Source organism: Nomascus leucogenys, chromosome 7b (genome assembly GCF_006542625.1).
Source record: "Nomascus leucogenys isolate Asia chromosome 7b, Asia_NLE_v1, whole genome shotgun sequence".
Taxonomy (NCBI): Eukaryota; Metazoa; Chordata; class Mammalia; order Primates; family Hylobatidae; genus Nomascus; species Nomascus leucogenys.
The window spans coordinates 10,659,855-10,687,654 of NC_044387.1; the positions used below are offsets into that span (position 1 = coordinate 10,659,855).

Genomic DNA, 27,800 nt, shown 5'->3' on the forward strand with positions numbered 1-27,800 from the left:
CATGTAAGGCCAAGAAACATTTTTTAAATGCTTAGCTTTGTATTATGTGGTGACAAGAAACAATTATGAATTTTATGAAAGACATAATTTATGATAACTTCAAAAATGAATGCCATATTGTGAGGAATTTTCCTTCTGTTTCTTGAGCTACATTTTCTTCTGCATTTGGGATCTTTCTTTTATGCATGCCATCTTCCTTTCTTTCTCTTTCATGCTTCTCCTTCACTCCTTCTCTGCTCGTTTTCCTACTGGAATGTGTTTGTTTAATTGCCAGGCCATTTCTTCACATCTTGCTGATGCTTTAGGCAGCTCTCACTAGGCACTGTCTCTTGAAGGTCAAAGAGTATAATGGTTAAGGGCTCAGGTCCTGGAGCCATACTGTCTGCATTTGAATCCTGAATGGTTCTATGACCTTGGACTGGTTACTTAAGCCCTTGTGCTGTAATTTCACCTTCTGTAAAATGGGGTTAACATAGGCCCTGTGATGGAGTTGTTGTAAGAAGTAAATGGGCTAATACAGAGTCAGCACAATAAACTTTGGCTGTTGTTTGTTCAGAAACACTTAGTGATTTCTTGACTCTTCCCACCATATCTAAGTTTGTTTTCTCCACCAGGCTGCAGTTTGTGGGCTTTTTAAAAATTTTTATCCATTTTTCTGTAGCAGATCTCAGCTGAGGCCATGTATGGTCTTCTTTAGAATACCTGAACTCTGCTCTGTTTTTGAGTCTTTTATATAAGGTGCTGCTCATTCTACCTAGTTGAGGTATGTATCCTATTCCCGTGGGGAAGAGATACCTTCAAGCTTTAGATCCTTCACCCAATTCAGTGTTAAACTGTGGCTTTCATGTCCATTGAAGTGTAAGCATCTTTATTTACTGTTACACCCATTTTTTTTCTCTAGCTATTTTCACCTCTCCTCCATCATAAGTGGGAAGAAAGCATTCTCCATTCAGTTCTCTTTTTTTCCAGACATGTGGATATTGATGAGAACTCTAAGGTTGTTGTCATCTTACCAGTATTGCTTTTGGGGGAGAAGCGATGTCCTAGATCTTGTTTCTTTTCTCGGCCACCAGTTATTTTTATTCTTTTTCTTTTAGAAATTTTAGTTATATCTGTTTCTACGTTAGATTGCTATTGACTTTTTAAAAAAAATCTCATTGCATATTGGGTGATGGGAATTCTGTGTTGCAGTTTCACTTTGCTGTCTTAACCCAGGAATCAGCCACTGAATATTAAAACTTGCTTTTGTAGTGACTGTTTATTTTTCCTTGTCCCTGGAGCTGAGCATCTAACGTGGTTTGTGAATTTCCCTGTTTCTCATTATTCTTAAGTGAGAACTACTGGCAGTGTCTCAAATTTTGTATGCTATTGTTAGCAAAATACTGAAATAAAATTGTCTCAACTCCATTTTTAAGATCTCCAGCAGTAAAAGTTGGTTCTTTTTCACTTTTCTTATCTACCTATTTCAAATTTAATTTTAAAAATCTACTTAAACATCTCTGCTTTATTATTATTCTCTTTTCACCTTAAAAATGCCTTTCCCCTAGTAATCTCAAAATTCATCTACCAAGAAAGATGTACAGTAACTGTACATCTTTAATCTCAAAATTCATCTACCAAGAAAGATGTACAGTAACTGTACATCTTTAATCTCAAAATTCATCTACCAAGAAAGATGTACAGTAACTGTACATCTTTAATCTCAAAATTCATCTACCAAGAAAGATGTACAGTAATTGTACACTCCATCTCCTGTGTTTTGAAGCATTTCTCAGGTAAATAGAAGCAGAGCAATAAAGCAGAAACATAGAGGTTGTGTCTGTAGTGGATACTGTCGTGTGTCTCCTAGATCCTTGCTTCAAGATCAAGGCACTCTTGGGCTGCAGGAGGGGTGTTGGCTGTGGGCTCTCAACTGAATCCTCCTCTGGGAATTCCCAACAGCTAAAGAGAGCCTCTTCATTCAAGGTCATGCCCCCTAGCTAAGGGGTCCTACATCGAGGCAGGACAACTGTGAAGAGCCATTCCAGCCTCAAAGCTCCTATAAGGATCAGCTGAGTCCTTTATTGCACGTGTGCTACAGTTATTGCAACTGCGCTTGCTTGGCCTGATCCTGCCTGCCTGCCTCCCTCCTCACTGGTAGTTTCTAAGAGCGCTCCCTAATGGCTCTCCCACATACAAATCTGAGTCTGAGAGTCTGTTTCCTAGGGAACCCAACCTACAATGGCTTTTCCTCTAGATTTAAAATATAGGACAGTAATAATATGTGTGCATAAATAGATAATGAGAATAGAGAATAAAGCAAATGGGGCAAAATGTTAACAATTGGTGAATCTAGATGAAGACCATATGGGCATTCTTTGTACTATTCTTGTTACTTTTCTGTAAGCTTAAAATTATTACAAAATGAAAGTTAAAAAAATATGACAAATACCAACTACTTTAAGATGCTTAAGTTAGCCGGGCGTGGTAGCTCACGCCTGTAATCCCAGCACTTTGGGAGGCTGAGGCGGGCGGATCATGAGGTCAGGAGATCGAGACCACAGTGAAACCCCGTCTCTACTAAAAATACAAAAAATTAGCCAGGGGCAGTGGCGGGCGCCTGTAGTCCCAGCTACTCGGGAGGCTGAGGCAGGAGAATGGCGTGAACCTGGGAGGCGGAGCTTGCAGTGAGCTGAGATCGCGCCACTGCACTCCAGCCTGGGCGACAGAGCAAGACTCCGTCTCAAAAAAAAAAAAAAAGATGCTTAAGTTTAACTGTGTGCCAAAACCAGGAAATTGGAGTCAAAGTTCCAAATTCACAATTCTGTAAAAGTTAGATATAAACTTAAGCACCATGAGACGTGACTTTTAGATCTTACTAGCTCTTCCTTAGCCCTCTGAATATTTTCTATAATGCAATATATCTGTTACTAAAAATTAATTTTTTTAAGCAAATTATTTAATTTACTTACATTACACCTAAAAGGACATGGTTATTATATGCTAAACAATAAATGGAACAATTTGGAAATCTGTTCAACTTATGGAGCATTGCATTTCCAAAATATATGGTGCATTGCTAATGCCTGATAATTTGAACGTCAGTTTGATATCTCATCTAAGAAATATCGGAGGGTTCACAAGTTCTGCTTTGTTGTATTATCTGAGTGGTGCAGGCTCAGTGGGATGTACAGCTTCTTTCTAGATAGTTTCCACAAAGTACTTACAACCTTGGTATCGAAGCACTCATCTTTGAATGACTCAGTGGCTTCATTTCCTGCAGCATCATTACTTTTTCCTCTGAGGTTTCTCATTCACATACTAGTCTTCATTGGCTTGTGACTTCACAGTGTCAATTGATAAGTAGCTTACAAGACCAAAGGGATCTCATTTCCACTAAGGAACTATAAGGAACTAAATGTATGTTCTCTCCTACTTGCTTGTGAAAATCCAGAAATAAATATTGTGTAATTACCAAATCTAATTAAGCATACCTCACTTCCAGTGTTATGCTATCTGATACTGAAAGAAAAATTTAATGAGTTTCCATAGACCCACTATATTCTAATTGCTTTCTTTCTTGCCTCATAAGATAAGATAGGTTTACAACATTTAGGCTATTCTAGGCCAAAATGCATCTCCAACACGCAAGATATTTTTTCTTTCACAATTCTTGCTATTCTTCAGTTTCTGTCACAATTTACATCAAAATTGACCATCTGACATTTTTACTAATCTACTTCTGTAATGTCTAAAACCTAAGACCATATGATTTCAAAGATAATTTAGTTGCTGAATGCTGAGCGAGTGATAATGTAGTTGATTAAATCCAGTGAAAGTAGATGATCTAAGCCCCAAGTCACCACTCTGCCAATATTAGCTACAAAATCTCCAAGCCCCAAATAAGCTCATTTTAATTATTCACTTTTATGTGAAGTTAAAACAAAATGAAAAGTTACAACCATAAATGAAAAATTCTTATTTCTTCAGTATCTCTGGCATCTACCATACTTTCTCCCTTTGCCCACGTAGTTCCTTCTGCTTGGACTAATTTCTCTTTGCCTCTACCCTTATTGGAATCCTAGCCATCCTTCAAAGCCTTGTTCAAATTTTACTTCCTCTTTGTGGCTGTTTTTGATTACTCTGGTGCACATTGCTGTTTTCCTCCTTGGAATATCTGTTCCTAAAATTAATTCAAGAACGTTTAGCATATAATTGTTCTCTGTTTCCTGTAAGTTTGTATGTTACACTTATATACCTAGTCAGGCTATAAAGTTTTAGAAGGCAAATACTGTGCCTTATATTACCGCTTTTTAGTATTTTTTTTTTTTGCATAACCCCTAAAATGATTTTGAAACACTATGTACCTCCTCACACATTTTTAAGTTGATATATGAAGTTTTATAAGTATAAATAACTGCAAAGGATATAATTCTGGCACGTTGTAAATATTGACATTAAGGACAAAAGAAAAAAAACAAGCAAACTGTTAAGTTATATCCATCTTTTAAATGTATCTAAAGGAATCTAAATACCATTGTGATTGATACCTGTAGTCATTCATTTGAAAAAAAATACATGAAGTCCTTAACTGTTAGAAATTTTACATTATTCCCTTTTCTCTTTGAAGTCATATGTTTATTCTACATTTCTTGCAGAATTTTATTCTAATCTAAAATATTTTTATGCTTGGAAATCTTCTCTACATCAAATAGATATAAAATTAAAATTATTTTTCTAAATTTTCTCTTACCAAAGGTTTTAATATTTCTTCTAGATTGACTTATTACAATTATTGTTAGTATGCAGTCAATCAGAACCACATAAATGCATTATAAATTTGTATATTTGTTAAATATAATTTTATTAGAAATATATGGTTTTATGAGATAATTGGAACTGCTCGTTTGCCCACATAGGAATGTGACTGATTGCTACCTACAAGCAGGGCTCAGCAGAAATCCTGCCTCTATTTTATTTATATTTGTATAAAGATAAATGCTGAGAAAACTTGTTCACCTAAATCATAGATGGGACGAGAAGGTGCTTTATTATAATAGTGTCAGTCAATTCTATGAATTTCTTCCAAGTAATATGCTGGAAATTATATAGTGATTTATTATAAAATGTATTTTTATGTCTTGTTGACTGTTAACTTGATGAAGTCATTTTTCAGTGTTGCTGAAAGCAAAGAATTAGAAACACCCTACTTAGAAAAAGACTTGTTAAACAGTCATAAGGAGTAATTTACTTTCTCAATTTCTGGGAACAATACCAAAAAAATTCATACTAAAATTTATTAAATAACTATTAATTAAACCTGTTATACCTTAACCGAATATACTCAGAAAGTGTGAGAAAAATTAAAATATTAATTGCAATATACCTGTCAATACAATCTTTTGAGAAAATGATTTTATTGTATCATATGCTCTAAATATCAACTCTACAGAACCTCAGATTTGGTTCATTCAATTTTTGGAAAATATTTACCATATAATCTAGTTGGCAAAGCCAACTCTCATTGTTAAGACAACTAGCCAAATCAGATTTAAAGTTTATTTCAGAAAATGTCTGACTTTATTCAAATAAATGTATAAACAGATGTTGTCCTGATTGTCTTCACACTCCCGAATCCTTTCCTAAGATGGATGGCAAAGGCACGCAGCCTCATCAGGAGTTTGTCGCATTGGTGACATATGGCACCCCTGCCTCTCATGCTTGCCTGGCTTTGCTCTCAGGGGACCCTTCCTTAGGAATAATGCATTCTTTGATAATAGGTGAGGAATGAAAAACACAAGGACATTAAACAAAACTTGTCATCTGTCCTGCTGCCTCGTAATGTAATATATCAGAATACCAAACATGCTGGTGTGGACCAAAATACCTTGTTATTTATGCCATGCTTTCCCATTAAAAGAAATGTCTGGACAGACAGACCATTAGTTTTTTTCTGCTTTGATTAAAGGAGGCTTCCTCTATGTTAGTATTTTTAACTATTGTTTGGTGCCTTAGAGGTTCTTATGCTTGGGAAGATGTATCATAATAAGATAGGTGAGGATATGCCTTTCTTTTGTAAAGTGGGAGAAAATTGATTATTGGAGGGAAAGGGGAAAGAACTAGCCTGATACCTCTGCGTAGTTGCATTCTCAGGCAGATCAGTTTTTGGTAAGAACATAGGTGGAAGTTGCGGATCTGGAAATTGCTTCCTTTAAAACTATCTATGCCCGCCTAGCCCTTGGGAAATCTTTACATATCCCCAATAGTGTGTATATACCAATTTGAAGGTAGTTTTTTTTATACTTCTTATTGTGCCCAATGATATGCTGAGATAGAGTTGGTACTAATACTTTCAGATTAGACTTTTTAGAGTTGGTACTAATATATAGTAATTCGCATAGGAAGGGAAAGATTAGGACGGTAAAAATATTGTTTAGCAAAAAGATATAAACAGAAATATCAGTTTATTTTCACTGGTTGTATTAGTACATTCTCAAATTGCTATAAAGGACTACCTGAGACTGGGTAATTGATAAAGAAAAGAGGTTTAATTGGTTTATGGTTCTGCAGGCTGTACAGGAAGCATGGCTGGGGAAGCCTCAGGAAACTTACAGTCATGGCAAAAGGCAAAGGGGAAGCAAGAATGTCCTACATGGCTGAAGCAGGAGGAAGAGAGCGAAGCGGGAGGTGCTACACACTTTTAAACAACCAGCTGTCATGAGAATCCACTATCACAAGAACAAGGGGGAAATCCGCCCCATGAACCAATCACCTCCCACCAAGCCCCTGCTCCAACATTGGGGATTACAATACGACATGAGACTTGGGTGGGGACACAAATCCAAACCATATCACAGGTGTATTCTTTTATGTTCAAATTAAAATTTAAAAATTGTGTTGGGTTCTTTTATCTAATAATCTATACATTTCTGATTAGTTTCTCTTAGAACACATCAAATTCACACTGCAGTAATACAGTTCTTTAAAATATTAATTAAAATAATTATAGTTCTCATTCCTGCTTTGCTAAAATTTTATTTGAATACTTTTCACTTTTTCAAACTCTATTTTCTATACTATACTAAACCTTATTTTTTAGAAAAGGTGACTAAGTAATGTTATAACAGAGTTGTTGATGTAGGAAAGGGCTAGAATTTAAATTATTTTTCCAAATTTTCTCTGACCAAAGAGTTTAATATTTATTCTAGATTGACTTATTATAATTATTGTTAGTATGCAGTCAATTAAAACCACATAAGTGCATTATAAATTTGTATGAATATTTGTCAAATATAAAGAAAATAATTTTATTTTCTTAAGAATTTAAGTTGTATTTTTAAAATCAGTCTGAACTTCTCACTTATTACAAAGAGACATATTAAAGTGTTAATTGGCAGATGGTTTATATTTAGCAGGAAAAGAGGTATCTTCAGAAGTGATTAACTTACAAATTGGGAGCTAATATAAAAACATAACTGTGTTTCGCCAAAGTAAAATCTTAGCTTTATATTGTTGACAGAAAATGTGTGCAAGGCAGGATTGAAACAAGAGCATTGCCAAGATGTTCATTTGCCTACAGAAACTGTGTTGTCCCAGGAAACACTTCCACTCAAGATTCATGGCTGGAAATCAACAGAGGTAAGTCTATAGTTTCCTATAGCTGCTGTAAGAAATCACTGCAAGTTTTACTGCAAGTTTTGTGCCTTAAAACAAACAAATTTATTATCTTCTGTAGGTTAGAAGCCTGACCCAGGGCTCACTGGGCCAAAATCAAGGTGTCTGTAGGGCTGTGTTCTTTCTGGAGGCCCTAGCAGACGATTTGTTTTTATGTTTTGGGTTTTTTAAAAATTTGTCTTTTGCAGCTTCATGTGTTCCAAGAGAAGCTGTGCTTGTCTTTTAACTTTGCTTTCGGTGTCTTCTGTTATTCAGCGCTTTAAATATTAATAAGGTCAAATTATCAAAGTTTTATGGTCTGTGCTATTAAAAAAATCTTGAGAAATTCTTTCTTACCCTAATATAATAAAATCTCTTATTTTTTCTTCTAAGTGTTGAGGTCCTTATGTCCTCTAGAATTTTTCTATATAGTAGAAGATAGAGTCCTTCTTTGTACCCTTGTGGATAGGCAATATTTAATTTATTGAATAGTCTTTTTCTACCCATTAAAAAGAATTCTTACTGTGAAATAATTGTATACTCACAGGAAGTTGCAAAAATAGTAGAGTCCCGTATGCCCTTCTCTCAACTTGTGCCACTGCTGCCATGTTGTATGGTTGCAGCACAACATCAAAACCAGGAAACGGATATTGGTATATTAGTACCAACTGGACTGTAGAACTTATTCATTGTTCAACTTTTCAATTCACTGTTCAGATTTTTAAACTTGCATTTGTGTTTGTGTGTGTGGTTCTATGTAATTTTATCCCATGTATAGATACGTGTAAACAGAACCACAATGAAGATATAGAACTGTTCCATCACCACAAAAGAAGTGCCTCATGCTACCCATCCCACTCCCAACCCATCCTCTGGCAATAACTAATATTTTCTCCATCTCTGCAGTGTTTGTCATGTCTAGAACGTTGTATAAATGGAATGAGACAGTATGCAGCCTTTTGAGATGGAATTTTTTCACTCAGTGTAATGCTCCTGGGGGGCCGACAGGCTGTCGCATGAATCAGTAACGCATCCCTTTTTGTTGCTGAGTACGTTCCACTGTCAGGATATACCAGATTTTGTTCAACCATTCATTCATTGAAGAATATTCGGATGTTTCCTTCTTTAGCTATGATGAATAAAGTTGCTGTGAATATTTGTGTACATATTTCTGTGTGAAGTTTTCATATCTCGGGGATAAATGTCAAAGAGTTGTAGGGTTGTATGGTAAGTGCGTGCCAAGTTTTGTAAAAAACAGTCAAACTGTTTTCCAGAGTGGCTATACCATTTTATATTCCCATGAGCAATGCATAAGAGATCCAGTAGCTCTGCATCCTAACCAACTTTTGGTATTACTGCTATTTTAATTTTAGCTCTTCTAATAGGTCTGTAATGATATCTCATTGTGATTTTAATTTGCATTTTCTAAACCGCTAATGATGTTGAATATCTTTTCATGTGCTTATTTGTGGCATTATAACTTATCTTTGACCTTATTCATATGTTCACATCTTTTATCCATTTTCTAAATTGAATTGGTTTTCTTTTTACCATTGAGTTTTGAGTTCTTCACATATTCTGGATGTAAGTTCTTTGTCAGATACGTGATCTGTGTATATTTTCTCTCCGTTTGTGGCTTGTGTTTTCTTTTTAACAATATCTTTCACAGAGCAAAATTTTAAGATTTCCATGAAGTCAAATTTATCAGTTTTTGAAAATCATGCATTTGGTGTCATATCTAAGAACTCTTTGCCTAAACAAAGTCACATAGGTTTTCTCCTAAAAGTGTCATGTTTTACGTTTAGGTCTGTGATCTATTTTGAATTAATTTTTGTGTAAGATGTGAAGTATATAGATAAAGGGCTTTTAATTTTTTTTTTTTTTGCTCAAGTATATCCATTTGTTTCAACACTATTTGTTGAAAAGACTTAAATTTTACTATAATATGCTTAAGTGGTTTTCTTTTCTTTCCTCTTTCTCACCCATGGGACTTTTCAGTTGGAGGATTTTTCATCTCTATTTAGTCCTGTGAAAGTTATCTCGGTTTTTCTTCAAACATTTTCTGCTGTTGATTTTCACTTGTTTATCTTTCTTGGACTCTTATTATCTGGATATTAGTAATTCTCTTTCTATCTTTATATCTCTTCACTTTTCTTTATAGTTTCTATTCGTTTTCTCATTTTTCTGTGAGTTCCTCAATTTGATCTTCCAGTTTAGTAATTTATTCTCAGGTATATCCATTCAATTTTAAATATCATCTATATTCTCTATTTCAACTATTCTATTTTTATATGTAATATTCAGTATTTATATTTCTTCTTTATATCATGTCTTCCTGTTTCATATTACCTATATCCCTTTTTATTTATCTTGGTATGTTTAGTAAACTTATTTTAAATTCTTGGTCTATGTTCTCTAATATCTGGGCTTCTGATGAAATCTGTGATTCAGTTTTTTATTTTTCTTTTGAAATAGTTATGCTCCTCCAATGGCTGGTTATCTTTAGAGGTAATGGCTGCTTTTTTTTTAGGACTGCTAAAGGCTAGAGCTTAGTCTATCTGCTCCCTATCAGCTTAAGTGGGAGGTGAGGGAAATGGACTCTAGAGTGAAGAGTATTTCTTCCCCTTCACCCCCATAAGACCTGAGCTGATCATTCCTCATCCTAAGGATCAATGCCTCAAGTTAGGAATTAATTCTTAATACCCCAAGAAGAAGTAGCCTTAGGGGGAGACACTTCTTAAATTGCAAGCCACATGCCCACCTGGGGGACAGGAAGAGGAAGGGTGAAGAAGCATCTTCCCAAGCCTACCCCAGTCCCCACCAAATTTTCTCAGCTCCTTGCCCACTCAGCTTCTGCACAGACTGGAAGGTACTCCTGAGTAGAGCTGCCTGAGTCCCAGTAGCTGTGGAGGCCAGTTGCAGGGCAGCAAATGGAGTGTCATTACGATACTTTCTTCCTATGTTATCTTGTCACTGCAGGCTCCCTTCCTTCCGTCCCAGGATAAAGCCAGCACCAACACCCCTACTCACTCTCACACACATTTACCAGTTCAAAAGAGCTCTGTGTCTCCCCAGGTGCCTTTCAGTTTTCTTCTCATTTTGATGTCATTCCTCAAGATCAACCTCCTGGGTTGATCTTGTGAGAGGGAGCCACCGGAACCAGAAGCAGGACTTGCTGTTCTTTCTGCGACCTTCTCAGACATAATATCTACTTAACTCCTGTTTGCACTTTCACATGACAACTCACATTTTTAATTTTAGCGTATAGCTCTTCAAACATTACTTTTCGTCCATTTCCTTGAACACTTTTTCTGCTTAATTTCCGTTAAATACACATTGGATTACTCTGTCATTTTTAATGTCCTTCAACAGCTTTTTAAAACATTTTTTGTCTCATATCTCCATGCTGCATTGTAGTTAATTAGATCATCTTTCAATTCATTTATTCCCCTTTCATAGGTGCCCACTTAGAATTTTTCTGTATAGTGAGGTATTTATTTATTTATTTATTTATTTTAGAAACAGGGTCTCACTCTGTTGCCTGTGCTGGAATGCAGTGGAATGATCATAGCTCACTGTAACCTCAAACTCATGGGTGCAAGCGATCTTCCCACCTCAGCCTCCCAAGTAGCTGGGAGTGCATCACTATGCCTGGATAATTTTTTAAATATTTTGTAGAGATGAGGTCTTACTATACTGCCCAGGCTAGTCTCGAACTCCTGGCCTCAAGCGATCCTCCTGCCTTGGCCTCCCAAAGCACTGGGATTACAGGCAGGAGCCACCACACTCTGCCAGGTTTTTATTTCAATAACTCTATTTTTCATTTAGAGAACCTCTCATTGCTTCTTAAGTATATCCATTTGTACTTATTTCATATCTGCCTGTTTTTATTTCTTGATTTATTCCTGTAAATTAAATGTTATCCTTTTCACTATCTTTTAAGACTATGTGTACTCAGTTTTAAATCCTTTCTATATATTTTGTTTGTTTGGTTTTTTGAGACAGAATTTTGCTCTTGTCACCCAGGCTAGAGTGTAGTGGCATGATCTCGGCTCACTGCAACTTCCGCCTCCCGGGTTCAAGCGATTCTCCTGCCTCAGCCTCCCAAGTAGCTGGGTACACCGACTCCTGCCACTACACCTGGCTAATTTTTTACATTTTTAGTAGAGATGTTGGCCAGGCTGGTCTTGAACTCCTGACCTCAGGTGATCTGCCCCCCTTGGCCTCCTAAAGTGTTGGGATTACAGTCATGAGCCACTGTACGCGGCCCCTATATTTCTTTATTATATTGACTTTTTCAGGAGTGAATTTGGTTTTCTTTCTGTGTTTTAGGCTATTGGATTATAAGCTCATCTTGAGTAGCTCAAGTTTTTGTTTTTGTTTCTTAATCTTTCTCTCTGTGTCCTTTCTCCTCCCTGCTTAACAGTCTTTCATTTTGCCTCCTCCTGACGCCCGGAACTATTCATCCACATTCAGGACTTACTGGCAGCTTGGGATCGCTTTCTTTTGCTGGTATCAGAGATACTGCAGATCTGGTCCCTAGACCAAAGGATGCTGTATTTTAATTGCTAGAGAGGTTTGTGTCCTCTCACCTATCCGAGTCTAATACTTTTAGAAGCCACAACCCCAGGCTGTGACTGATGACAGGTTATTTCAGCTTCATTTGTAAGTGGGGATCCTAAGACCTGAGCATAATCTCAAGCAGAGAGTCCATATTCAGCACTCCTGTCTTGAACTGACACTGTAGCCTTCCACAGTTGAGCTCCTGATTTTCTCTGACATTTTCTGTACCCAGAGCCCCAAAAGTCCACAGCTTCAGCCTCTCCTTACCATTATTTGTTTCTGTTCCATGAAGATGTTAATCTTGGTTTTGAGCATGACTATATCTTTTTAATTTTCACATTTGCATTTTCTCTCTCATTGCTCTATATTTGGAGAAGGGAGACATCCCCAAAGTACGAACATACAGAACCATCTTGGCTAGAAATCCGTTTCACTCATGACTGAAATTATCTCATTAATTCGTTTTTCTGTTTGTTGTCTGTTTCTCTCACAAGAAAGAAATCTTCTTGAGTAGAGACCTTTTTAGTCTTTATTCATTGCTGAATCTTCAGTTGACAAATTTTTGTCAACTGAAGAAATGAATGAATAATAGACAGTAAATTAACATTAGCGTCTCTTTTTTTTCTGTGAAAGATGCTTGTTTAGTCTTGTGCTCAGAGTGCTTTTCTTAGTGTTCCCTGCTGCAATTCCTATGAGGAAGGTTGGAATTATTATTATTATTTTTTACTTTCTGTTCCTGATGCCTTTCCCCAACCCAATTAGGTATTGGATTCAATTGTTTTTCTAACAGCTTAGAAAGGTACGTAAAATTAAAATTTCGCTGTTCTTTAATTTCGTAATAGCTCACTGACTGAAAAGACATAGATTATTTTAGGGGCCGGGCACAGTGGCTCGCACCTGTAATCCCAGCATTTTGGGAGACCGAGGTGGACGGATCACTTGAGGTCAGGAGTTCAAGACCAGCCTAGCCAACATGGTGAAACCCTATCTCTACTAAAAATACGAAAATTACTGGGCATGGTGGTGTGTACCTGTAATCCCAGCTACTCGGGAGGCTGAGGCAGGAGAATGGCTTGAACCTGGGAGGCAGAGGTTGCAATGAGCTAAGATTACACCACCGCACTCCAGCCTGGGTGACAGAGTGAGACTCCGTCTCAAGTGTGTGTGTGTGTGTGTGTGTGTGTGTGTACACACACAGAGATTATTTTAAAAGATAAGACAACAGGGCATAGTGGTGTATGTCTGTAGTTCTAGCTACTTGGGAGCCTAAGGCAGGAGGATCGCATGAGCCCAAGGAGTTTGCAACTGTAGACAGTATGCTACGATTACACCTGTGAATAGCCACTGCATTCCAACCTAGGCAACATAGTGAGACCCCATCTGTAAAATAAATACATAAATAAAATTTAAAGATAAGACATTAAGTCAAAAATTATTTTATTTATTTATTTATTTATTGAGACAGAGTCTATGTCACTCAGGCTGAAGTGCACTGGCACGATCTCGGCTCACTTCAGCCTCTGCTTCCCAGGTTCAAGTGATTGTCCTGCCTCAGCCCCCCAAGTAGCTGGTACTATAGGCACCTGCCACCATGCCTGGCTAATTTTTGTATTTTGAGTAGAGACAAGGTTTCACCAGGCTGATCTTAGCCAGGCTGATCTTGAACCCCTTACCTCAGGCAATCCACCCGCCTTGGCCTACCAAAGTGCTAAGATTACAGGCGTGAGCTACCGTGCCCAGCCAAAATGATTTTAAAATTTGAGATCAGCCTATTTTCTGCTGATGGCTTTTGAGGTAGAAGATAGACTTGAATAGTCCTATGTGCTTTAGAACCAAAGAAATAAATTGTCACCTAATTTTTTTTTGTATCAGTCTTTAAATCCTGATTACTATTGTTTTTTTCTTACTTCAGAGAAACTCAGTGTTATTGATCTACATTACATCTTATTTCAGTGAGAAAAAATGGTGCATTTCTCTCAAAAGAAGTTTAGAAGTTGGATTTTCCTTTTTCAAAGCATCACTGTATTATAACAATATCCCATTATCCTCTTGACAAGCATCTTTTCTTGTTACTATTAGAGCATGTGTTACATTCCAGTATGTCCTCTTCAGTAGTCTGCTCTTGTAGCAGAAGACAAAACCTCATAAGTTGAACAGTAAATCTAATTGTTGTTGTCAAATGTACTACATCTACAGAATGAGAAATAAACGATCGCTTAGGCAGAATGAGGGGCGCTTAAAATATCTCTCTAAATTTTAAATAGAAACCTCTTTAACTATTCTCATCTTATAAAAGAAAAATTATCTTAAATGCAGTAAACAAAATTCATAACAGAATAGAGCTTTTAAAAGCAGAACAGTGCTTGCCTAAATGTTACTTTCAAAACTAAGGAAAGACTTTAAATTTATGACAGACATGATCTGTTTTCTCTACATATACTGCCCAGAATTTTTATTATTAGATTTGCTAATGAATAAGGCTATTTGCAGCTTTTCATCACCTCAAAAGACCTTATTCTTTTCCTGTTTGAGGAGATTCAACAATGAGGTTGTGATTTTTTTGGTCACAGTTGTTTCCATAGAAACAGATAGAGATGCTATGAATTGGTTCACACAAAATTAAAGCTGACCAAAACCTTCAGTCTAGTTGTGATTTACTAAATTGATAGTGATACACGATAAATATTTGTTTCCTACTGCCTTCATTTGTTATTTTGCTAAATGAAGAGTATACATTTTTATCTTTTGGTTTATTGGGATGCCATTTATTATATTTCCCAAAATTTGATCTCACCAAAGTTGTTAGAGAAATGGAAATTCTACTTATTCTAATTATGTTAATTCATTTTTCTTGTATCTTTTTGCTACATCATTGTTTTATGCTTAAAAGGTTTTTTTTATTTTCATGCTTGTACTCTTGTTACTTCTTTTTAAATTAGAAAGTACTTATTGAAAAGTGTTCAGACAACATCAAAGGGTGAAGAGTGCAGAGCAGGGTGGCTCCTTACTCCTCCATGCTTCTCAAGTTCCTTTCCCCAGAGGCAACTCCAGCAGTTTCCAGTGATTTTGGGGGGAAATTTTTGTGTCTACACATTTCTTTTACCTAACTGGTCTCATTCAATATGTATTGCTCTGCAACATGCTTTGAACTAAACAATATATCATGGACATCTTTCTGTATAATAAATGTAATCATTCAATGTATATTTCAAGATATGCTTTTTTAGTAAACTACATCTTATAGACATTTTTCTATATCAGTACATATTGCTGTGCTGTATTCTTTATATATATACGTATACACATACATATATATATATATATATATAATCTTAGCCATTTCCTATTGGTAATCACTTGGCTCTTTCATGTTTTTGCCTGTTAAAGCAAAGTTGCTATAATAATCCTTGTACATACATTTTTATGATGCTGTCTCAGAAGGGGAATTGCCAAAAGGTTATACTTATCTTTAATTTTGAAAAATGCTGCCAAATTATCGTCCTAAAAGTTGTACCAGTTTATATTGGTACACAGTACTGGTATACAGTTTATACAGTCTATCATCTTGATTCCCCTCATCTTTGCAAATACTGTTATCAAAAGTTTTCATTTTTGTCAATCTGAGAGGAAGAAAATTTTTATTTTAATTTTCTACAGTAACTTTTTATGTGTTTATTGGGCATGTTTGTTTCTTTTCACTGTTAACTCTATTCATGTCCTTTGCTTATTTTCCTGTTTGGTTTCTCATCTGTGTCTTACCAATTCCTAAGAGCAATCTGTGTATTAGAGAGTTAGCCCACTTCCTGGTTCTTTATCTGTTTTCCATTTGATTTAAAATTTTTATTTATGACTTTTTTTTGCTTTATAGAAATCTTTATAAAATGTTTATAAAATCTGTATTAAATGTTTAAAAAATCTTTACAAAATGTTACCCTGGGCTGATCATACTGGTTCATGCCTGTAATCCCAGCTCTTTGAGAGGCTGAGGCCGGCGGATCACGAGGTCAGGAGATCGAGACCATCCTGGCTAACACGGTGAAACCCCGTCTCTATTAAAAATACAAAAAATTAGCCAGGCATGGTGGCAGGCGCCTGTTCGGGAGGCTGAGGCAGGAGAATAGCGTGGACCTGGGAGCCGAGATCAAGCCACTGCACTCCAGCCTGGGTGACAGAGCGAGATTCTGTCTCAAAAAAAAAAAAAAAAAAAAAAATTAGTTGGAGGCTGAAGTGGCAGGACAGCTTGAGCCAAGATTACACCACTGCATTCCAGTCTGGGCAACAGAGCAAGACTCTCCCTCAAAATTTAAAAAAAGTCACTCTGATCTTTTTTTTTTTTTAACAGACTATTTTTTAGAGCCATATTAGGTTCACAGCAAAATTGAGTGGAAGGTACAGAGATTTCTCCTTATGTCCTCTACCCCTCTTACAAGTACACCCTTCCCACCCCTATCAACATCCTATATCAGAGTGTCAAATTTTTACGATCAATGAATCTACATTAACATATCATAATCACCCAAAGTCCAGTTTACGTTAAGGTTCACCTCAATATTAGCAATATGTGAAATACAGCTAAAGCGGTGGTGAGTGGGAAATTTTCAGCACTTACATTTATAATGTAAACATTTTTTTAAAATTTTAATTTTTTAAATGCTTACAGTAGAAAAGAAGAAAGGTTTGAAATCAATAATCTAAGTTCTTTCCTCAGGAAACTCAGAAAAGCGAAATAAATGCACAAAGAATAGAAGAAAGGAAATCATAAACAACAGAAATTAATGAAATTGAAAACAGGAAAACAACAGAGAAAAACGAATGATACAAAAAGCCAGTTCTTTGAAAAAAATAAGTAAAAATAATAAAAAAATTTAAAAAACAATAAAAGTTGATAAACCTCTAACAAGACTGGCAAAGATAAAGAGAGAAGACACAAATCACCAGTATCAGGATGAGACAAGAGAAAACCACTACAATTGCTTCAGCTCTGAAAGGATAGTAAGGGATTACTACCAGCAATTTTATGCTTACGGGCCAGGCATGCTCATAATCCCAGCACTTTGGGAGGCCGAGGCAGGCGGATCACTTGAGGCCAGGAGTTCGAGACCAGCCTGGCCAACATGGTGAAACCATGTGTCTACAAAAAATACAAAATACAAAAATTAGCCAGGTGTGGTGGTGTGTGCCTATAGTCCCAGCTACTTAAGAGGCTGAGGCATGAGAATCACTTGAACCTGGGAGGCAGAGCTTGCAGTGGGCCCAAGTCATGCCACTGCACTCCAGCCTGGGCTACAGAGTGAGTGAGACTCTGTCTCAAAAACAAAACCAAAAACATCTGTTTGGTTTGTTTGGTTAGTGGGAGGAAGGGATGAATAGAGCACAGAGGATTTTTAGGATAGTGGAACTACTATGTCTGATACAAACCAAACAAACCAAACAAACCAAATAGATAATTGACATAGGTAGGCAGAGTGAGATTCTCTCAAAAACAAAAACAAAAACAAAAACAAAAAAAAACTTTATAACTTTGACAAATCAAAAGAAATAGAATAATTTCTCAGAAAATGTAAACTACCCAAACTCAATAGTTCTACAATCATTTTAAAAATGAGAGTCTTGATTGCACCACTGTACTCCAGCCTGGATGACACAGTGAGACCGTGTCTCAAAAAATAAAAAAATAAAGAATTAACAGCAGTTTTACACAATGTCTTCCAGAAAATGGAACAGGAGGGAACACTTCCCAATTCATTTTATGAGGCAAGTATTACCCTGATCCCAAGTTTAAACAAAGACGGTACAGAAAAAGAAAACTACAGACTCATATCTCTCATGAAACTAGATGCAAAAATTCTCAACAAAGTATTAGCCAGTTGAATCCAGCAATATATAAAAGCATACAGAAATCAATTGAATGTCTACATATTAACAATGAACATGTGGAAACTTAAATTAAGACAATACCATTTGAAATACTTAGGTATAAATTGAAATACTTAGGTATTAAAATACTGAAGTATAAATTAAAATACTTAGGTATGAATCCAAATCGAAACACTTAGGTATAAATCTAACAAAACATGTACAGAGTCTATGTGGTGAGAATTATAAAATACTGATGAAGGAAATTAAAGAGGACCCAAATAGAGACCTATCATGTTACATGGATTGGAAGACTCAACATAGTAAAAGTCATAGTATAGATGACCCTAATTATTCTATAGGTTTAATGTAATTCCTATTAAAATCCCAGAAAGGTTTTCTATAGGGATAGATAATAACCTTGTTCTAAAATTGATATGGAAAGGCACAGGCCCTAGAATAGCTATAACAGTCTTGAAAAGGAAGAACAAAATGGGAGTAATCCCTCTGCCTGATATTAATGCCTGTGTATAGCTACAGTAATCAAGAGAGTGCGGTATTGGTGGAGAGACAGACACTTGGATTGGTGGAACGGAATAAAGAACCCAGAAATAGACACACAAACATAGCCAACTGATTTTTGACAAAGGTGCAAAAGAAATTCAATGTAGGAGGATTAGCCTTTTCAAAAAATGGTGCTACAGCATTGGACATTCAGACAACCATGAATCTCAACCTAAACCTTATATAGAAATTTACTCCAAGTTAATCACAGACTTAAATGTAAACTATAAAACTATAAAACTTTTAGAAAATATAGGAGAAAAATCTTTGAGATTTAGAACGGGGGCTGGGTGCGGTGGCTCACCCCTGTAATCCCTGCACTTTGGGAAGCTGAGGCGGGCGGATCACTAGGTCAGGAGTTCGAGACCAGCCTGGCCAACATGGTAAAACCCCGTCTCTACCAAAGATACAAAAAATTACCTGGTTGTGGTGGCATGCGCCTGTAATCCCAGCTACTTGGGAGGCTGAGGCAGGAAAATCGCTTGAACCCTGGAGGCAGAGGTTGCAGTGAGCTGAGATCATGCCATTGCACTCCAGCCTGGGTGACAAGGTGAGACTCTGTCTCAAAAAAAAAAAAAAAAAGAAAAAAGAAAAAAAAAAAAAGAACTGAACAAAAGCATGACCCCTAAAAGGAAAAATATGATAAATTAGACATCATCGAAACTAAAAACGCTTGCTCTGCAAAAGACCCTGTTAAGAGGATGGAAAGATAATTTATAGACTGGGAAAAAATGTTTGTAAACCCCGTATCTGGCAAAGGACTAATATCTGGAGCATTTTCTGTTAAAACTCACCAGTTTAAAACCAAACAGTCCAATTAGAAAATGGGCACGTTATGAACAGTCATTTTAACAAATACAGATGGTAAATAGGCGCAGAAAAGTTGTTCAACATTATTAGCCTTCAGGAAAATGTAATTTAAACATGCAATGAATATTAAAATGGCTAAAATTAAAAAATAATGACAACGCCAAATGCTAGTGAGAATATGGAGAAATTAAAACACTAGTATATTACTGGTAGGAATGCAAAATGGTACAGCTACCCTGGAAAACAGTTTGGTACTTTTTAGTAAGTCTAAACGTGGCTACTATATGAACAGCAATTGCTCTCCTAGGAATTTATACCAGAGATATGAACATCTAGGCTGGTACGGTGGCACATGCCTGTAATCCTAGCACTTTGGAATGCCAAGTTTGGGTGGATTGTTGGAGCTCAGCAGTTCGAGAGCAGCCTGGGCAACATGGCTAAACATCATTTCTAAAAAAAAAATTAAAAAAAAATTAGTCGGGCATGGTGATGCGTACCTGTAGTCCCAGCTACTTGGGAGGCTGAAGTGGGAGGATCACTTGAGCCTGGGAAGTTGAAGCTGCAGTGAGCCAAGATGGCGCCACTGCACTCCAGCCTGGGTGACAGACTGAGACTCTTTCTCAAAAAGAAAAAGAAAATGTATATCATACAAAAACCTGTACACAAATGTTCACAGCAGCTTTGTTTGTAATAGCCAAAATCTAGAAATGATCCAGAGGTCCTGTACCGGTTAAACTATGTTACATCTATATCAAGGGTACTACTCGCAATGAAAAGGAAGAAACTATTGAAATGAAATAATTTGGATGAATCTCTAGGAATTATGCGAGGCTAAAAAAGCCAGTCCCAAAAGGTTACATACTGTATGATTCCATTTATATAGCAGTCTTCAAATGTCACAACTATAGAAATGAAGGAGAGATTAGGAACAGATTAGTTCTGTTGAGGGAGTATATGTCTATGAAAGGGCATCAGAAAGGATTCTTGTGATTGTGATAGAAATGTTCTGTATCTTGACTATTTCAATGTCAATATCCTGAGTATGATATTGTACTATAATTTTGCAAGATGTTACCTTTGGAGGAAACACAGTAAAGGTTATGCAGGCTCTATTATTTCTTACATGTGGATCTAAAATGAGCTCAAAGTTGAGTTTTTAAAAGTGGTAAATCACTTTGGAAAATGGTTTGGCAGTTTCTAATGAAGTTAAAAATAGACCTGTCCTATAAGCTAGAAATGCTATACTACTATTATGTAGTATCCAGGAATAATGAATGCATTTGTCCACAAAAAGATTTATACAAGAATGTTCATAGTAGCTTTATTCACAATAGATGAACTTTGGAAATAATCCATATGCAGGAGAATGGATAAACAAATTGTGATACATTCACATCTGTTTTTTTAGGAAAGCAGGGAGGAACTACACAGTAAAACATGGATGAATCTCATGTACATTATGTTGAGCAATAGGAACCAGACACAAAAGTATACATAGTGTATGATTACATTCATATGAAACTCAAGAACAGGCAAAATTCAATAATCGTGATATGGATAGAATAGTGCTCATGATGCAGGGTGATGGGACGGTATCAGCTGGAAAGGAGCTTGAGGAAACTTTCTGGGTGAAGGAAATGTGGTTACTATATAACTGTATAGTCATATGATAAAAGTTATCGAGCTCTACATTTAAGGTCTGTGCATTTTACTGTACGTTAATTACAATGGAGAAAAATTATCCCTTCACAGAAAAAAAAAAAAAAAAGACATACCGACTAAACCCACTCTATAGACTTGATTTGGATCCTTTTCAAGCAAGCTGTAGAAAAACCTGTTTATGACATTTAGGAGAAGTTGGAAATATGAACAGTTTATGGTAATTGATGACATTAGGAGCTATGAAGTTTATCAGTTTGATGCAGTTATTATCAGTTAGAGATTGCTATCGTCTGAATACTTGTTTTCCTCCCAAATTCTTAGTTGAAATCCTAACACCCAAAGTGATGGTATTAGGAGGCGGGATCTTTGGGAGGTGACTAGGTCATAATGGCATAGCCCTCATGAATATGATTAGTGCCCTTATAAAAGAGGCCAAGAGAACTCCTTGGTCACCTTCCGCCATGAGAGGTTATAGTAAAAAAATGACTGTCTAGGAGGTGGGGCCTTGCCAGACACCAGATCTGCCAGCACCTTGACTTGCTAACCTCCCAAACTGTAAGGAATAAATTTCTGTTGTTTATAAGCCACTCAGTTGATGGTATTTTGTTATAGCGACCAGAATGGACTAAGGCAGAGATACATAATGAAATAAGGGATTATTCTAGGATTTGCTTCAAAGTGAAACAGGTTGTCACAGATCACAAATGAGGCATGGTAGGGATATAAATGAAACAAGATTAGCCATCAGTTGATTATTGTTTAACCTGCATGATTGGGTTATCTTTTGTGTCTACTTTTTACTTGATGATAAAAAGTTAAAAGTTTTAAATATGAATAAAAGATACATACAAGTGGCTTTATGATTACCAATGAGACAAGATAATTGGCCTCTGAGATAGTATGCTGTAAGGATGCTGAAGGGTGGTAGGTAAAGGTAGTGCCCTAAGCAAAATCCTTGCTATCTACACAAGGTGTCTTCAGCAAGGTCTGGGGATTCCTGAGGGCAGAAAACCTCCCTACACCCAGTAGACACCAAGCGATAGATGTATGTTTGAGTTAATTAAATCAGAATGTGTTTATGATTATGTCAGCACATTTAGATACTTTGTAGCTCAATAAATTGTCCATCCAGGGATATTAATTTTTTTCTTCAATTCTCATGTTCTTGTGTTTTCTGTCAGGACCTGATGACATTTTTTGATGATGATCCAAAGCTGCCTTTACTAGCAACACCTCCTTCCATTGTCTCTCCAATGACATGCTTGTCAGAAGCAGCAGAAGTTTGTGATCTTTTGGGTGCAGGTAAATTGGTTAAGGAATAGGAAGTTTATTTATCAGATTTTATTTTGTGAAGTACAGCAACCGTTGGCTTCTATTTAACTTTGTTAATGAGGGACAGAACTAGCATGGATAAATTCAACCACAACATGGTCCTATAATCTTGTTTTACCATTTGTTTCAGTGTTTTCTCTCTTTCTGTTTTACTTTTTCCTTTTTCATTGTTTGTTTCAAAAATTGACTACAAGCCTTAACTCTTTTACAAGTAGTTTTAATAGCAGAAAATTAATTTTAGTTCCTGTTTTTTTCATAAAGAATTTAAATTATGACCTCTTTCAAAAGCAGGCATTAAGTGAAAATGTGAAGAGCTAAGATGCACAGTAGCCACAAATTGGTTAATCATCTCTTGAATAATTAACATTAGAGAAAGGCACAGTATAAAATTATACAAAACTAGCCTCCAATAAATTACACAATTGAGTTCCAGCTGGGCTCTGCGACTACTCTGGATCCTTGAGGATCTGACTGACTCACTGTTGAGTCACTGCATCCTGCCTCTATTCTCCATGAAGTCTCAATTTTCAATGCATTCTTCCTCTTGATTTTCTCAGAAAGTAGAATGGAAGATCTTCTGCCAACATGAGAATGAAACGTTCTCATTAGTATCTTTCATCACCTTATAAATCTTTGCTTTTCTATTCATACAGGCATCTTTTCCCTTACCACAGAGATGGCTTTTTATGTTTTGAGTTATATCTTCCCATTCTTCTTGGACCATGCATTGCACATTTTCTCCTTATATAGATCTATAATATCCAGTGTATAAGTGCTATAGCTTATTAGTATAGGTTTATTTTCTTGTTCAGGTTCATATTTATAGAGTTTTCTTACAAAGACAGTTGTGAGAATGATGAGGATATTTTAATAAACACAAAAACAAGAAATTGGGGATTATAGTGATGTTTGTATAAGGATGGCATTAGTCACATGGATAATTAGTTACAAGTGGTTATAATTTTTAGACAGTTTGCTTTGTATTCTTAAACAGATTTAGATCCAGAAGCTTGAAAGAAGAGCATTAAGGAAAATGATTTTGTATTCTGACACCCCCTAACATTTTTTTCTCCTAAAATTTTCAAAATAGACTTTCGGTCTTAGAGCAGTTTTAGGTTCACAGCAAATCTGAGCATAAAGTAGAGTTCCCTTGTACCCCTGTTCCACACCACAGTGGTACATTTGTTACAGTCAATGAACTTCCATTGTCATAGAATCACCCAAAGTCTGTGGTTTATATTGGGGTTCCCTTTTGGTGTTATACATTCTGTGGGTTTGGACAAATGTATAATGATGTGTATCCACCATTATAGCACCAGACATAGTAGTTTCACTACCCTAAAAATCCTCTGTGCTCTATTCATCCCTCCCTCCCACTGACCCCTAACAACCAGTGATCTTTTTACTGTCTCCATAGTTTTTCCTTTTCCAGAACGTCATATAGTTGGAATCAGATGGTATGTATGATTTTTAGATTTTTTTTTTAATTTTAATTAACACTGGGTTCCTCCATATCTTTTCATGGCTTGATAGCTCTTTTCTTTTTTTTTTTTTCTTTCTTGAGACAGAATCTTGCTCTGTCACCCAGGTTGGAGTACAGTGGCGCGATCTCGGCTCACCGCAACCTCCACCTCCCGGGTTCAAGCGATTCTTCTGCCTCAGTCTCCCGAGTAGCTGGGACTACAGGCGCCCGCCACCATGCCTGGCTAATTTTTGTATTTTTAGTAGAGTCGGGGTTTCACCATGTTAGCCAGGATGGTCTTGATCTCCTGACCTTGTGATCCACCCGCCTCAGCCTCCCAAAATGCGGGGATCACAGGCATGAGCCACCATACCTAGCCGATAGCTCTTTTCTTTTTAGTGCTGAATAGAATGTACCACAGTTTATTTATCCATTCACCTACTGAAGGATATCTTGGTTGCAGTTTTGGCAGTTATGCTGCTTTAAATAAGCTGCTTTAAACATCTGTGGCAGGTTTTTGTGTGGAGAAAAGTTCTCCCTCCTAACATTTTAATACAAATGAAATTGAGTATAAATGAGCATAAGAAGCAATCCTAAGGAGGAAAAAGTAAAAAATGTAGCTGGAGGGGGGATCCCACCATTTTACTGGGCTGGGACCCATCTTAATCAGGGGGCTTTTTCTATTTTTAAGCCGTTCATTTCTGCAGTCTTTCCTTTGCAGTAGTCTCAGAGATATCTTGCTAAAATGCAGATCTTAGCATTTCACTTCCCAGCTTAAAAGCTTTCAACAGTTCTCCACTGGCAATAGGATAAGTCTAATTTTTAAAATAGTACCAAACAAGTACTTTTCATAGTCTGATCCCAGCCAGACTATGGGCTTCATCACCTAAAACTGCCAGTACTCACAATGCCCTGGGACATTTCATTACTTGTGTACCTTCTTCTCTTTAGAATGTCTTTGTTCCAGTTACTTTGACTGTGTAACACATTGTCCTGAAACTCCGTGGCATAATCATTTTTTCTGCTCAAGGATTCTCTGGGTCAGGAATTAGGATAGAGCACAGTGGGGATGGCTTGTCTCTGTTCCATGATGCATATCGAGCCTTAGCCAGGGAACACAAAGGCTGGGGCAGGAATCATCTGAAGGCTTGCTGACTCACGTGTCCAGCAGTTGATGCTGGCTGTCAGCTGGAGGCCTCAGTTCCTCTCCACACGAGCCTCTTCATGTGGTCTTTCCATGTAGGCTAGTTTGGGCTTCCTGACAGCATCGTGGCTGTGTTTCAAGGATGAGTATTTTGTGAAAGAAAGGACCGGACAGAAGTTGAATAATCTCAGAAGTCATGCTGTAATACTTCCACCTCATTCTGTTCAACAAGGCAATCAGAAAGTCCTGCCCAAGTTTAAGGGGGTGGGGACATAGACCCCCCACAACCTCTCCATGGAGGAAGGAGTGTGTCATATTGAAAGAGGCATATTGGATGAGACATATGTTGGTGTAGTCATCTTTGGAAAATGCAACAATCTTCCATCAAATTATAAATCCTTGACAAAATCCTATTTGAATAGCCAGGCCCAGTGAAAATGTCACAACTGCTATAAAATCTTTCTGCATGCTAAACTAGTTTCTCCTTTCACTATGTTCCCAGAAGACTTTGCCCATTCCCCCATTATACAGTTTATAATTTTGTGTCACAATTATTTTATAAATATTTATTTTAAAATTATATAAGTGAGTATACTCTTAATTTAAAAAAATTCAAATACAGATAAAGTCAAAACCTCCCTTGACTGTCCCTTACCCCAACACAGTCACCTCCCCAGAGTGAACTATTACCAGTTTGGTGATTACCTCCCATACCTTTCTCTGTGTGTTACATACATACATGTACCTTTAGAAATATATAGAATTCACTTTGTTTTAAAACATTATTCTGCATTTTTCTGAAGCTTTTTTTAACTTCAGAATATCACTTGGCTGTCCTTCAGTGTATGTCAATATGTAGAGATTTGTCATATTTTTAAAAACTCCTGCAATCCTGCCTATCACAGTTTATTCCCTTGCTGATGACATTTTGATGTTTTTCACTGTTACAAATAATGCTTCAGTGAATAACCTTGTGTACATGTGAGTGTTTCTTTAGGGTGTGCTCCTAGAAATGGATTCTCTGGGTCATAATTTGTGCCCATTTTCATCGTAGTTCATACAGCCAAACAGCCCTTCAGAATATCAGTATCAATTCACACCCTGGTTTGCAGCCTATTCACTCACATTCTCACCAACACTTGTTTTCAAGCCTTATGTTTTTATCATTTGGGTAAAAATTTGCATTACATAGTAGGTATAATTTGCATATAGCTACATATTGAGTAGATATTTCTATTTCCTCTTCTATGGATTACCTGTTTTTTAACCTATTTTTGGATTTTTTTTCATTTAAATTGATTTTATAGCTATATGTATAGATATATATCAGATAGATATCTATATATGTCTATAGATATAGATATCTGATTCTTTCTCTGCTATTTATGTTGCAAATATCTTTCAGCCTGTGAATTGTCTTTCAACTTTCTTAATGGTGTCTTTGTAGAAGTTTTATGTTTTATTTAGTCATATTTATTCCTCTTTTTCTTCATGGCTTTTAGTTTTTGTGTTTTTAAGGTGGCTTTTGTCATACCAAGTTTATAAAACATATTCGCCCATATTTTATTTTAATTGTTCTGTAATCCATGTGCATTTAAAGTATTTGCGAATGGTTTTAGGTAAGGGCAATGGGCAGCCAGTTGTCTCAACATTTATTGACTAGTCCATTTTTCTCGACTGTTTTGAAATGACTCTTTAACCTGCACTAAATAGTATCTGTTTAACAACTCTATTCTATTCCATTGGTTCACTTTTCTTGTTCTGGTCTGTTTAATTTTTTTTGCAACAACTATAACAGCATACCATAGTGTTAATGTATACTATTTTATTTAACCAGTATTATCATAATGGGCATTTAGGTTATTTCTGTATTTTTGCTGTTATAAACAATGATGAAATGGCGTTATTTTCCCCTCCCAAATAAAATAGACTTTATTTATATTTTTCTGTGATTTGACACAGATTCTAAAATACATTATTCTGAATTTCTCTTGGTAAATTCTGTCCAGTTCACTAACTTATCCTGTCAACAGATGGTTCTAATTTCCATGTTATGATTTTGGCAACTTCAGCTCAAGACAAAAATAAAGTAGGAAAGTTATTGTGGTACAGAATCCCCAGTTCTTCTCCTTTTCTCCCTTGCCTTTGTCCTCCATAGGCACGTGACGATCTGCTGTTCACACTCTGGCCTGCAGTAGAGAGGTCTTACTCCCTCACGCCCCCACTAGCACTAGGGACTTGTCTCACTGACTTACCCCTTTCCTCACCTCCAGAGGAACCTCTCTTTACTCATTATTCCTTGCTTTTCTTTATAGTTTTACTACATGTTTATACTCTAAACAATAAATATTTCGTTTCACAGGCTCTTGAACTTTATATAAGTAGAGTCATTATGAATTTATTTTTCTGTGACTTTTATCATTCAATATCATTTCTTAAGATTCACCTATTTTCACCACTGTACAGTATTTCATTGTATGTATATATTATAATGCATTTGTTTATTCTGCTGTGGAATATTATCCTCATTATGTGTCAAGTTATTGTATTGTAAACAATGCTGTTTCTACATTTGTATATTTGTACAAGATTCCTGGTTCTCATGGACAGGAGTTTCTCTAGGGCATATATTTGGAAGCAAAATTGCCATGCGGTTAGATATGAACATCTTCAAATTTGGTAGGTAATGCCAGATTGTTTTCCAAAGTTCTAGTTGCAGTTGCTGCATGTCCTCACCAATTTTTCCCCTAGAAAAATCCAGTCTAACGGGTGGGC

At 36.4% G+C, this 27,800-nt stretch overlaps 1 protein-coding gene across 1 annotated transcript in view; it reads left to right on the forward strand.

The window, feature by feature from the left end:
• ENTHD1 (ENTH domain containing 1) overlaps nt 1-27,800 on the forward strand; it is a 145,517-nt gene that overhangs the window by 44,899 nt on the left and 72,818 nt on the right. The window contains exons 4-5 of the mRNA XM_003264781.3: nt 7,499-7,617; nt 22,269-22,389. Of these exons, the coding sequence (XP_003264829.1) occupies nt 7,499-7,617; nt 22,269-22,389 (240 nt within the window). The remainder of the gene's footprint in view (nt 1-7,498; nt 7,618-22,268; nt 22,390-27,800) is intronic.